The following is a 13,632-nucleotide window of genomic DNA, read 5'->3' on the forward strand; positions in this document are numbered from 1 at the left end:
GACTAAAGTCTCGCAGAGCCTTTGAAAGTCGATGGTAATCAGGCTACCTCCTATGCTGGATTTGTGTTCATGTGTCTTAAATGCTTTATAGATTTGATTTACAAAAAAGAGCATAGAATTCCCTTGCTGCTGCTGCTGCTGCTGCTGCTGCTGCTGCTGCTGCTGCTGCTGCTGCTGCTGCTGCCACTGAACAGCTAAGTGCAAGTATATGTGATGTGGTGACAAAGTTGCCATGACCCAGAGGTAGCTGAAGCGAAACTCACGACATGGAGTAAAAACGAAATAGGGAACGTGATGGGGAATAGCATCTGGCAGAGCCTAAGAGAGGACGAGGCTTTTAAAGCAGAATTACTGCTGGGATTCGTGATGGATTGGAAATAAAAGTGTGCGACAGGCGCAGGAGGGGAGGATAAAGGAGAGAAACATCTCATCAATCAGAAAGTTAGGGAGTTAGAGAGAACGGGGGAGGGAGGTAGAGAGAGCAGTGCTGGACCAGAGGAGGTTCGTCTTCGCCAAGAGTCGGTCACTCGAGCAATTACTTCTTTTAATCACCACACGGATCGGGAATACACAAGTCAACCTACATCCCTCTCCAATCACCAGGCCAAGCATTTTAATTTTAAGTTTCAACAATGGAGAAAACAAACAACAAACCACAGTGTTCTTCTCACAACAGTTCTCTTCAGGACACCCAGACGTTATTTTCCATCAACAAAGTGTAAATATTTGATTGAAGGCGGGAACCAGTGATGTGAGACACATCTGTGGGATAAAATTGACACGGATAACAGGTGCATAAGCCATCTGTTCCTCATTGTGATCTCAGTGGATAACACCTAACAGCTAACACAGAATGGAGTGGTGATGCCTAACACATTTACTTGTGAAATTAAGACACAGCCATGCATTCATTTATCCTGAAAGGGAAGGGTTGCCAGGTGATTAAGGAAAATAACTTCTCAAGTAAATGCAAATAGTATGCCCTTCACCCCTAATTGAAGGGAGTTGGTGTGTTGTATCATGCTTAACAGAGAGCAGTGAGGGGTACTTTGTGGGGAAAGAAGAATTAATGGAATCAACAGGCAAAGCTAGTATAAACAGTGGCATTTGTTATTGTTCAGGCAATCCGACAGTGGGCATGGCTTCACAGAGGAGTCAGTAAACCCAAATGATTGGAGACAGTTGCTTGGAAACAAAAAAGCTGAGATGCACTCGAGCGTGATCAAGAGTGTGATGAGTGTGGAGGACGAGTGAGGAGCCAAAGGACAGGAAGTCAGTGACACCGACGGCTACTTCACTTCCCCTGCATAGGTGCTCTTGTGCACGCCCTCGGCTTTACAGGGGTCTCAACACAAACGTGGCCATGCATGGAAAGTAGTGTCGCTCTCAGAAACTCTAAATCTCTAAAAACAAGGAAAATGTTTCTGTGTTTTACCCTACTTTTTTTTAGAATTATATTTATTTGATTTTATACATGTACCCTGTGTACTTATTTGTATTGACATGACATAATAATTTCAGCAATCTTAGTTTAGTGTACTTAGCCTATCTATAGAGACTTATGTGTCTTCCATTTGTCATCATGTGCATGTACAAACAAGCTAATATCTGCCATATATCTATCTATCTAGGCAGTTATTAGCTTGTTTGTATGCACATGATGACAAATGGAAGACAACTGAGGTCATGTTTGTTAAATCAGGAGACAGCACATTTTGTCTTGCAGCACCACAGAAATGATCTGGAACCCTGGTTTGTATATGTAGTGCCTCTTCTCCATTTTCTGATTACAGTTATCATCACAATCTGCCAGAACAGTCCCTGCAGAAATCGCCATCACTTGGGAGGATGTATTCATTGCTTGCTCAGAATGTGAACATTACTGCCACCATTCTAATGCAGTGCAGTGCAAATCTGATCTGCTCGCTACACTTTTCACATTTACTCTTTCCATCCAAAATATGGCTCTAAATAGTCTACTTTTATGATCAAGCAAAGAACCTATTGTGTGTAAAGATTAATTCGCTATTGTACATGAGACATTGCCGGGAGGGAACAAATCACTTTGACCTTTATTGAAATAATGTGTTTGACCACAATTTGACAGCACAATCTTTTTTGTCTGTTCTCCACAATCAGCTGCTGGCTGCAGTGAAAGGATTCTGTTCCATTTCAGGTAGTCACATGCCAAATTTTATGTTTAGTTGCCTAGATACAAAGGGTGGGTGAATGATGCAGAAAGTCTTGCCTCAGTTTGCCTTTGTTCTGTGATTGTGGCAGCCCTCAGACAGTCTGGGGGTTCAATTAACTTTTACTGTGATGGAAACCTGCTGCTTAAAGTGTTGAGAACAGTGAACTGTTACTGCAAGTTTAAGTAAGTACCACTCTGCAGGCTTGATTACCATTCATCTCCAAAAATGATAAATTCAGATCACAATGACATAATTATTTTTAAATATTTCACCCAAACTGTGCATAAAATGGGCTAATACATAGGCTAGTTGTATGCATTTCAATTGAAAGTCAACAATTTATTTTGTTGTTAATGAATTAGAATCCCCGTGGGCATCAAAACAATAAACAAAACAGCTTGGCACTGGTGCTCTTTTTTTAGAAAATAAAAATAAAATAATATGAAAATATCACTTTTACATGTCTGGAGTTTTGTTATTAGCTTTATTGTTAAACTTCTTCTTTCTCAGCTAAGAGGAATGCAACAAGGGCCCTGCCCCTGAGGATGACTAAGGACATGAGGAATGCAGCAAGGCCCCTGAGGATGATTAAGTGAACTCATGAATAACTGATTGCGATCTTGGGGCCTGTTGGCCTTGATTAGAACATTATCAGATTGGATCCATTCAAAAGCAGCCAAAATGTGACAATTATTGCCAGAGCGATGCCATCAGAACACCTTAAAGGACACAAAAACAGAGGATGAAAAAGGCGGGAAATTAATTGAAACTGGACCATTTTCTTTCCCAGATGTGTTTTCTTTTTCTTTCCTATTTTTTGCATTTCCCCCTCTAAGTCCAAATGGATGCTCTTTTCCATATGATCCACTCTGAATGCCCAAACCTACATGTCACTGAAATACATGTATCTTTAGGCCAACACTCATGCACAGTGTCAGAAAATAACAATTAGGAACAACAGCATACATGTACCCCCTGCATGGTAAGGGTGTTTGTCACACACATTCAAACACTATTTGAGGCCCTTTGAAGGTTACGCTTCTATTCCTATATAGCCTGTGAGCTTTGTCAATTACTGCAATCTGTACTGTACCTGTCATTTTGACCAGCACAGTCATTGCGGTGAATTCTTTGATTGGTGCTTGAAAAGTAAATGGCTTACTCTTGAGAACACTTTAAAAAAGGCTGTATTATCAGGATATGTGGTTGTTTCCATGGAGTTTGGCAGATATGACTCACTTTCCTTCCCAGTAAAGTGTACTCTCTACAGAGAAACCCACACATGCATTTTCATGCTTGCATAGTACCAAAGACAGTATAGATATAGGTTATTAGATAATGGCCATACATTGAGCCTCATATCTCAAAACACCCTAGAGTTTTTCCTTGTCAAATTCATATAAAAAAAACAGTGCATTCAGTCCCTGAAGTGTTCAGCCAAAGAGGCTCCATGCAGAGAAGGATCCTAAAAGTCTTAGAATCTTAATATAAACACTTGAGTCTCCCTCTTTTTCCACCTCTCTACAGTATGTGCTGTTATGGAAGCTGTTGCATTGAGAAGGAGCCAATCCTTTTATATGCCCCTAGAAGAGCTGCTATTAAATGAGCTTTATTCTCACAGCCCTGTCAGCCTTCCATAACTCTCGCTATGCTTTTAGCAATTGGCAGGAAGTGCCCACTGCGAAGCACTTCTGGCAATGACTTCAGCAAAGGCTCGCTTCAGGGTTCAGGCAGCTTGTCCTTGGTCTTCTTCAACTGCGGTCTGCCAAGACAGATGCAGCTCCATAGCAATTACATGTCGTCGCAAAAACAAAATGCCAGTTGTAAAAAGTAATGAGGACCACAGAATGCCACACAAAATAAGAGAAATGCAAATATGTCAATGCCAACGTGACTGAAGGGCAAATATTATATAAATCCTCCTGCCGCTTTTATGTCATTGCAATCAAGGCTTCTGTGTGTGTGTGTGTGTGTGTGTGTGTGTGTGTGTGTGTGTGTGTGTGTGTGTGTGTGTGTGTGTGTGTGTCTGTGTGTGTGTGTGTGTGTGTGTGTGTGTGTGTGTGTGTGTGCGTGCGCGTGTAAGAGAGGGAATTACATATATGCAAAACATTACGTGTCTGTGTAATAGGCATAATACTGAAGGATGTTAATCCCTTTAAGAGGCATACCTTTCTTTGCTGGCTGGATTAAAATATAGATATGGTGCTGATGGAGCGATTCCACACACTGATCTATTGAGTAATGGAAATCAATTCCCGCTCGTTAAATCTTGTTTTCTGTCTCAGGTCAAGGAAAGTTCAAGCTAAACCTTGAAGAAAAGATGTCGGAGTGGTGGTTTAATTGTGAAGCCATCGAGTTATTAACACTGTGTTCCTGTCGATAACTCATCAACAAGCAGAGTGATTCATGCATTTGCTTTGGATATGTGGAGTGTAAATTCAGCTTTGGCTATCGATCCTTTATCATCAACCTTTAAAATGTAAAGGTGGGTCAGTATTCTAATTCAGAAATTCTCCACATTTCCATGAAATAGTGTTGCCAGTGAGAAATAGCAACAAAGATACAAACAAATGCTCTATTATTCTAAATGTGTGGATAGTTATCTGCCCACCCAATCAGGATTTGTGTAATTAGTGGTCATGTGCTTCTGCCAACTCAATAACTGGACAGAGTGAGGGTATTTGAGGAGAGCACAGGAGTGAGAGGACACATTTTGTTCTGGTCTTAAGTTTTAGAGCAGATAACTTCCAACAGAACGGCTGACTACCCAGGAAGCACACACATGGTCACGCACGCACGCACGCACGCACGCACACACGCACACACTCACAAACACACACACGCGCACACACACACACAGGCAAAATGTGCACCTTCTTTGATTTGATATTTGCTTTGTTACTGCTTTGGATAAGTGTCTGCTTCTGTCAAAATGAATAAAGAGTGAAATGATAATGTGTCAGACTAAAGCTCTAGGCTATTTACTCCTTGGCAAAAATTCCAACATCTTCCATCCAGCAGAATCATTATTTTAGTCACTCTGAAATGGATTGACCTCTGTGTGCGACTTCACAAATCTGCATCTCCTGCCACATTATCTCACTGTAGCCTCCTTCAGTTATTTAATATTTGCTACTTTTCATTGTTAACTACTTTTTACAGCTCCTCTGAAATAACTCTGATATGTACCTAATCTTTTGAAACCGCATTGCTGTGGATCTGAATAGCCTTTGTAATCTATCAAATGTCTTCACACTTCTTGTAAACCTGCTAGCCTACCCAAAATTGCTCACATAGCTTATTCCTTTTCAATTTCATTTTCATTTACTGACATTTGGAAAACCTGAACATCTTAGTTTAAATAGCCTATGGCCTTTTGTATGTGACTCTCTGTGTCCATTACATTGTTTAGCCAACCACATTTTCAGTCATTATCTGCACTTATTCAATTCAATTTTCCTTAGATAGCCAGGAGGTCAGATTCTACTGAATTTGTCTCTCAACGAGGTAGCCGATTCCTTTCCTACGCTTTCCTGACTGGACATTGAAAAATATGTAACTCTCCTGACCATAGGAGTTGCTTTTGACGGACAAGGAATTCGATGAATCAGAATTCATGGATGACCAGAACTGCGAGAGAGCCCACCCTCAATTTTATCCAATGGCTGTTGCGCTTACTGTGTCTGATGAACCAAAAGACTTTCTCAAACATCGACAGATTAAATCTCGAAGTGTCTCTGTAGGCCTACTGTTCAGTAGTCGATCTTGTAGTATACAGCTTAGGTATTCTGTTTTTGTCATTTTCTCCGGAAAATCGGGAAACAACAGCGGAAGAACAGAAAATGGCTTCATGGAGCGTCAAAACAAATGGCGTAACGCGCAGAGAATATATGTATCAGACACCGCTTTCCTCAATGTTTTGACAAATTCGTAACAACACACTGATGATAGCTTAAAGTTAGCTGCTACAGTTTACTTAAATATGAGATTAATTAAGTGCTGGAGACAAATGCTGGGAAATGGCGAGACTATCTCTGCGGAAACTTTCTGTATTTTGTCTATGCATTTCAGCATTTATTTTCCTCGTCATCACTTTCCAGGTAATGTTCCAGCTCAGGGATAACTTTGAACTTTTTTAACTTTTTGAACGTCCAAAAGATAACTTTCTGTGCCGTAACTGTCTACTTACTTCGTGTCTTTTTGGTACACTTAACAGTAGCATACTACTTTTAGGTCTCTTCCTTCCTTCCTTGGTCTGCTCGAATTCTGACTTGCGCTTGGACTCTTCTCCTGCCTGGTATTTCTTTCCCTGTCCTTCCTTTTAAACCTTACTCACCTGCATACTTTAATTTATGTATATTGTCAGCAACTCTCCTGCATGCACTCCTTAGCCTACTCTCACAAGACACTCTTCTACACCAACAGATTGCAACTCCTTAGAACTCCATTGATTGTTACACTGCGTTGGGTTGAGCATCTTGTTTTTACTGTAGGCTATGAAACAACATCTATTCATCTCACTGCGAGCAAATGTTGGCAGAGATTTCTTTCTTCCTTTACACAGACTTACCTTTTCTTATTTTGCCCATAGGTGGTGGAGGAGTTGGGTCAATTTGATGACCCAGTACACAGATGGCAAGCGCAAGGCACTAGTGATTTGTTGACAAATGAGAAGGTAGCTAGCAGCTCAGAGGGCCATTACCCAGTGATTGTGTGGTGGTCACCTCTCACTGGGGAGCAGGGACGACTTGGGGAGTGTGGGAGTCACAGATGCTTCTTCACTGTCAATAGATCCTACCACGCACTCCCCTCCACACACGCTTTCCTATTCTATGGTGAGAGAAACTAATTTTATTCTGCTACAATTCCAATTTATATGAATGCCATGTTAATGCTTTTTAATGCATTTTGTGTTGATAAGAAAATCACCCAATATTACAGCTTATCAAACCATATGTTGATTTCAAAAGTTAAACCCCTGTTCTAGTCTTCAAACGCTTTAGTGTTTCATAAAGTGAAGAAAAAGACAAATGTTATTTGAGATCAGAAATGTTTCCTCTTTTTTCCCCCTCATAAATTAATTAATATTTTGGAAAACAGCCCTGGCTCCTCAGCTCTAGTGGGAGTTCAAGCACAATTATCCCTCTAAGAGGCTCAGTGAGCGTTGTGCCTCTGAGCTGCCAAAGCTTGTGTTTTTCATGAGATGTTTTTTCTCATGCTAAATATAGGCTACCTAAATCCTAATTAAATATGAATAAATAAACAGTACCATAAGTTATACTTTTGTTTTCCCAATGAGTCAGGGCTACTTTGAAGCATTTAGATAATGTGTTGCAAATGGCGATGTGACATACAAGGCACTCTCCATCTCTTATGTTTCCATAGAAACTCGATATCCCATAGCAACATAAGGGGAAAATAAAGCCAGACACACAACCTCAACACCTATTTACACGTGCTGTGTACATTCTTCAGTCAACACATAGTCAAATAGTTATTTCTTTATGAGAGGTTTATTGTTTTTCAGATGTCATAATGGCCCCCACAGTTGTCTGTCAGCATAGTGCATATACCTCAGTTATTCAGTAGTAGTAAGCTATAATTGTTGAGCTGACTTCTTAGTCTGGTTTAACTAGACCCAACGTCACATCAACAACTGACTTGGGAGCAATAGGTGGATACAACCAAGGTAAATTTGCATATGCCTGTATGTGCAATGTTATTGTCATTCGGAAATGTATTGCAGTACTTTTGCCACCAAGCAGTATACAAAAATGAATACTTCTATACTGTATATATGGATCACAAAACTCAACACGGTCACAGAGCATTTACACTAATGATCAGTTTGAAGTTACATGAACTGGTTAAGCCCATTAATAATGATGATGAAATAATGCAGCGGGGAGACAAAATAGACACACTGGTCTTTCTCTTGTCTTTGCTCCATTACTTAGTCCTTCAAGTCAGACTGCCTTTATAGTCATTCACTTTTCTCTACCATGCTAATGGATCATGATTGGACACAGCTGGTTTGACACCTACCCTGTACAGTGCTCTCTAATTGCCGACATAAAGAGCTGGGAGGTTTCATCGAGATGTCTCCGTTAAGCGGTAGCTGTGGAAACTCCTATCTATCAGGGACTTTTATTAGCGTTTCAAAAATAGCCAACCTTCACTGCTGTGGCAAGGCTGAACCCACATAGCAACCGCCATCAAAGCCTGTCAAGGTTCAATCATTGACCTGCCACGACAGAAACTTCGCAACTGACGTAAAGACATGCAGCTCTGAAAAACCATTAAACTTTAAAGGTTAGCTTCCATCGTTTCTCTCGCACAGTGTTGTATAACAGTGTAAACTGTGCAGTGTGTTCTCGACAAGTGACCATGTATTGTTTTCATTCAAAAATACCATTCACTCGTTTTTTTTTTAAAATTTCAACCAGGAACTGACTTGAATGTCGAGAGCCTGCCTCTTCCTAGGCAGGAGCACCACCACTGGGCTCTGTTCCACGAAGAGTCGCCCAAGAACAACTACAAGCTGTTCCACGAGCCTGTTATCACCCTCTTCAACCACACGGCCACCTTCAGCCGACACTCGCACCTCCCCCTGGTCACTCAGCACCTGCAGAGCCTGGAGAGCCTCACCTCCCACTCGCACCTGGTGCCCCTGGCCCAGAAAAACCGTCTGAGGGCCGGGGCCCTGGCGCCGGTAGTGTACGTGCAGTCCGACTGCGACCCCCCGTCGGACAGAGACGTGTATGTGGCCAAGCTCATGCGCCACATTCCGGTGGACTCGTACGGTCAGTGCTTGCACAACCGCGACCTGCCCACTCACCTGCAAGAGTCCACTGCCATGGACGAGCAGGGATTCTACGACATCTTGGCCCGCTACAAGTTCATCTTGGCCTTCGAGAACGCCGTCTGCGATGACTACATCACGGAGAAGCTCTGGAGGCCGCTGAAGCTGGGCGTGGTCCCCGTCTACTTTGGAGCGCCCAACATTCGACAGTGGCTGCCCAGCAATAGGAGCGCCGTGGTAGTCGATCCCGACACACCGCCGGAGAGACTCGCTGAATATTTAAAGCAGTTGGATGAGAACGACGAAGAGTATTTGACATATCTGGAGTGGAAGCGCAAGCGCGAGGTGACCAATGAGGTGCTGGTCTCAGAGATGAAGTATCGTCCATGGGGGGTGCAGGACCTCACCCAAAATAACTATATAGACGCGTTTGAGTGCATGGTCTGTGACAGGGTGTGGGAGAACATCAACAGACGCAAGCAGGTGTGTACAGTATACAGTATGTGGTGTTTGTGTTTGTGTGTGTTTGTGTCTGCATTTTTGTTGTGTTAGATGAAGAGCCCCTCATTAAAAAAAAAACAAGTTCAGGGGAGCTGTGGCACACCATATTCCGGTCTAAGTGCCCATAGAGATCGCATCTCGACGATTCTGACCCGTGGTCATTTCCCAGTCCCACCCTATCTCTCTCTCTCCTTCACTTCCTGTCAACTGTCTGATCTACATAAAGACAAAAGCCCCAAAACATTGTTGTTCAGAAAACAATAAATACCAAAATCAGTTCATTGTGGCCCTATTCATAACATCACTCTTTGTATTGGAAGCATGAACAGCAGAATGTAGAATACAAGAATGTAGTAAAATAAATTGGACTATTGGGTAATTTTGTAAATGGCCGTGATTGTAGTACTTACTCCTGCATTTCTTTCCCCCTTTGCTGTTCTTGATTGTAGGGCCTACAATCAAAAACCTGGCAAGCGGAAGCAGACCACTTGAGATGCCCTCGACCAAGGCTCTTTGACTTTGATGTAGGCCCACCAAAAGGGCCGTCGTTGAGAAATATATGGAGGCCAAGTTATGACCAGTCAGTGAAAGAGGCCAAAGCAATGAGACGCTTAGTTGTTAACAACAGCAATTTTACAGTTGCAGATTTTTGGAAAGAGGTGTTTAGCTTTTAACTGTAGATAGAATGAAGTTTGACAGTAAAGCTAATTACTTCTAATGTTTACCCTATGGATTGTGCACATTTAGTTAATTGCATTAGTTTATTGCAAGACATATCTTTTTTTATCATATCTGACAATGAAAAGCAGTATTACAACACATTTTGCACTATTCTCAGTAAACACTAATGTACCTCACACTATATGTACATCGGCTTTATCAGACAGCTGTGTTTTAACAGAACTGATTTCTTAAATGCTTTGAAATACAGGTACATCTGTTTTGTATTATTGTTTTTTCACATCAAAATCATTTTCATGTAACTTCTATAGGAGTATATTTTACATATTTGAAAATAAAAACATTTTGTCAATGCTTTGTACTAAAACAGTGAAACAGTCTGTATTTGATTTATCTTCAATTATGTGTCCAGACACTACACCAAAGTGTACAGCCACCAGTACAACAAGGTAGAAAATGAAGGTGGGGAAACACCACAGTATTCTGTACTAGAGCATTCTTGGCACATTGGGTATGGTATTACAGATAGGTAACAGGTATTAGATATTATGTATTAGATTTGAATGTGAAGGGCACATTCCAGAGGTTGTAACTGTAGTAAGTTAGATGTCCACTTGGGGGAGATGTTGTGCTCAGAATGTAACGGACATAAGGAGAGAAACCTGTTAAGCATGGAATCTCCCCCCACCTCCCTAGTGATGTCTAACTCCTGGCCTAAATCTCCCCGTGATGCGGTGGCAGCCAGGACTCAATATGAACAGTTAATACTCTAAATCCAAATCCGACAAATCTCATTGTTCGAAAGTTTTGACTGCAGCAGTCAAAAAACTTCTCCGTCCTGCCACACACACAACCGAACAAACATCTGGTCATTAGTTGTGGGGGTGGAGGTAAAGGGATAGAAAGCATTTCTTTTATTAGTATTTTTAATCCTTCTGAAATAAGGCACAGATTGCAAATTATAGTCACAAAGATTATACTTGCATGACATCATCAGACATTGCACAACTGAATGATATAATCTTTGAGGACGTTTTTTGACGTGCATGGTGGTTACTCTCAGGTCTCTGTGTCACCATGACCTACAAATGCCCTTGATCAGGAGCGTGACGAGACCTGGGCAGAGTGCAGACACAGCTCCACTACTCCTCCCCTCTTACTCTCAGGGATGAGAGAGAGAGAGAGACAGAGAGACTGATGGCATCCAGCATACGGCCGCACACCCATATCTCCCGCTCCAGGTATTGGTTCGACCCACATCACTCTCTTTTAAGGGCAGAAGCTCCCAAAATCTATGGCTTTTGCCCAGCAGGTACAAGTGAGTCCTTCTGCCCTGACTGAGCTGTCTTGCTCTTCCTGAGGCTGGCTCACTGCAGGAGAGTTATTTTTACCATTGGGAAAGTGGGAAATAAAATATGAAGCTATTAAAGTTTGTCACAGTGCCCCAAGCCTCTCATGCACACTGCTGCTCTGGTATCTAATATACCACTGTTTCAGTGTAACTTAATAATATGACACAGCCTAATATTTGTTTTTAGCAACAACACAAGTTTTATTTCATTGCATCATTTGCATAAATGCAGTATAATCTTAAAAACACTTTTGTATTCATCTGCAGCATTTATAGTTTTTTGTTACTCAAAACACCAATTATATACAGTATGTCCACATCAAATGGAAAACTTTCTCTCCTAGAAGGTTGCATACAGTACATACAGGAGGACTGCTATGACTGCAAAAATGACTGCAGGTTGATTGGAGTCCCACCTGTGACCGTGATGCCCGCACATTAATTGTTCAGGCAGAGCTGTTGGACATCCCACGGCGAGACCAGCTGGTGGAGCATCCACATCAGCAGGACAGTGAGTGTGATTAAAGAACCCGCTTGACATTGTATCACAGGTGACGACCGATGGAGAACTGTTGGCCCGGTGTGGACCGACCTAGCCATTGTGGCGTAACCTCTCCAGGAGGCAAGTCAAGAGCAAGTCTGGATGGCCCTGGCAGATCCAGATCATTGATTTTATTCTCATCATTATTCATATCAATATTACCTTTGGAACCCAGAATGGTCTCCCAAGCATCTGCTCCGCCATGTAAAAAGGCACTGACAAAATACACCTTACTCCAATCTGTGGACACTTTATTTTGGAAATGCTTGTTGAGCTGTTGAGGTGCTTGGATTCATCTCTATTCTGTATTCTAAATAACCAACAGGACTCCCTCTAAGCAAGGTGTCCTTGGCACATGCATTATGGAAGGCAGGAAGTCTCTTATAGATTGACTTTCTCAGATGATTATAGTTGATATTTTCTGAACACCGGACACTATTTACAGGCTTTCACTTGATATTTGTCGTCAATCATGTGACAAATGCCTAAATGCCAGGAGGTCCAAACTTTCAATTCTGTGGGTTTATGTAGTTATTTTTTGAGTGGTGCTGGAATCGATTGCCTTTCCTTGTATGGTTTTCTCTTGTGCCTCTCCAGTGAGTTAGAGGCAAGAGAAAAATAGATGAGACAACAGATAGAAGTTGCATCGTGAAACCAATTGATTTTATTCTCTTTCATTCTCTGTGACAACTGGCAGACATCTTTTTTTACACACAACACATATATTGCTTTCAGAGCAATAGGCTTTCATAAAGGAACCACAAAATAAGAAAACAAACAAACAAACAAACAAAACCCAACTGTACTGCTTTGGTTTGTCAGGGAAGGCAGACATCAGGAAAACACAAACTCTTGTTTGGTTTTGCTCTAGAAAGAGTTGTCAGAATTTGTATTGAGTCATTATCTCAGAGAAATTATTTGCAAATACATATTGAGAGTTCTCTCTCTCAATCCATGTGTGCATAATCAGATCTGCAATTGTGTCAAAATATCTATAAACGTGTAATGAGATTTGCAAGTGTACTTAGATTTGTACATGTGTAGACAAATCTGTTGTGCATGAACAGATCTGTGAATGTGTTTAGACAAACAGCAAATGTTTACAGAGATATTAATGGTGCAGTGGCTAAAATCGTCCATGCTATACCAGTAGAATTTGTCCCCATCATATCACGATACAAATGATATACTGTAGCCTGGTTAATTACATGTTTGCATAGAGTTAATTGTTGATAATGGTCTAGAGAAGTTTCACTTTTTTACTGGAGCAAATCGGACATAAACGCCGGCTCAATTGACCTCCATGGATAGGAAAGGATTAACTTTTAAAAGTAAGCCAAGGCCAATACTGTTGACTTAAAAGTATGGCAATAATTTGAGCTCTGAGTTTGATAGGGAAGGGAGAGGATCTCCAGACAGACCTAGAGATCAACGTTCCTGCAAAAACTCTCAGGACTGTCATCACGATTCCATTGAGTGAGTTGTGACGAGGTGCTTAAAACCGCTAACCCTACTTTAACCTGCAGAGTGCAGCAGCTCAGACACACAAGTTCAGATTTGGACT

At 41.5% G+C, this 13,632-nt stretch overlaps 1 protein-coding gene across 1 annotated transcript; it reads left to right on the forward strand.

Moving 5' to 3' along the window:
- The first annotated feature begins 5,946 nt into the window (after positions 1-5,946).
- Positions 5,947-10,537, forward strand: fut10 (fucosyltransferase 10). Its single transcript, XM_062555015.1, has 4 exons — positions 5,947-6,292; positions 6,784-7,027; positions 8,639-9,477; positions 9,945-10,537. Exons 1-4 carry the CDS (start codon positions 6,212-6,214, stop codon positions 10,167-10,169), a joined length of 1,389 nt encoding a protein of 462 aa, XP_062410999.1. The 5' UTR covers positions 5,947-6,211; the 3' UTR covers positions 10,170-10,537.
- Positions 10,538-13,632: the final 3,095 nt, after the last annotated feature.

The sequence above is a fragment of the Sardina pilchardus genome, chromosome 14 (assembly GCF_963854185.1).
Source record: "Sardina pilchardus chromosome 14, fSarPil1.1, whole genome shotgun sequence".
NCBI lineage: Eukaryota > Metazoa > Chordata > Actinopteri > Clupeiformes > Clupeidae > Sardina > Sardina pilchardus.

What these genes read in the sequence shown, in the direction of transcription:
- fut10 (XM_062555015.1), top strand. Translation starts at nt 6,212, where the DNA reads ATGGCGAGACTATCTCTGCGGAAACTTTCTGTATTTTGTCTATGCATT. An exon ending in TCCTCGTCATCACTTTCCAG is followed by an intron (nt 6,293 to 6,783) that starts GTAATGTTCCAG and finishes TTTTGCCCATAG; the next exon opens with GTGGTGGAGGAGTTGGGTCA. An exon ending in ACATCAACAGACGCAAGCAG is followed by an intron (nt 9,478 to 9,944) that starts GTGTGTACAGTA and finishes TCTTGATTGTAG; the next exon opens with GGCCTACAATCAAAAACCTG.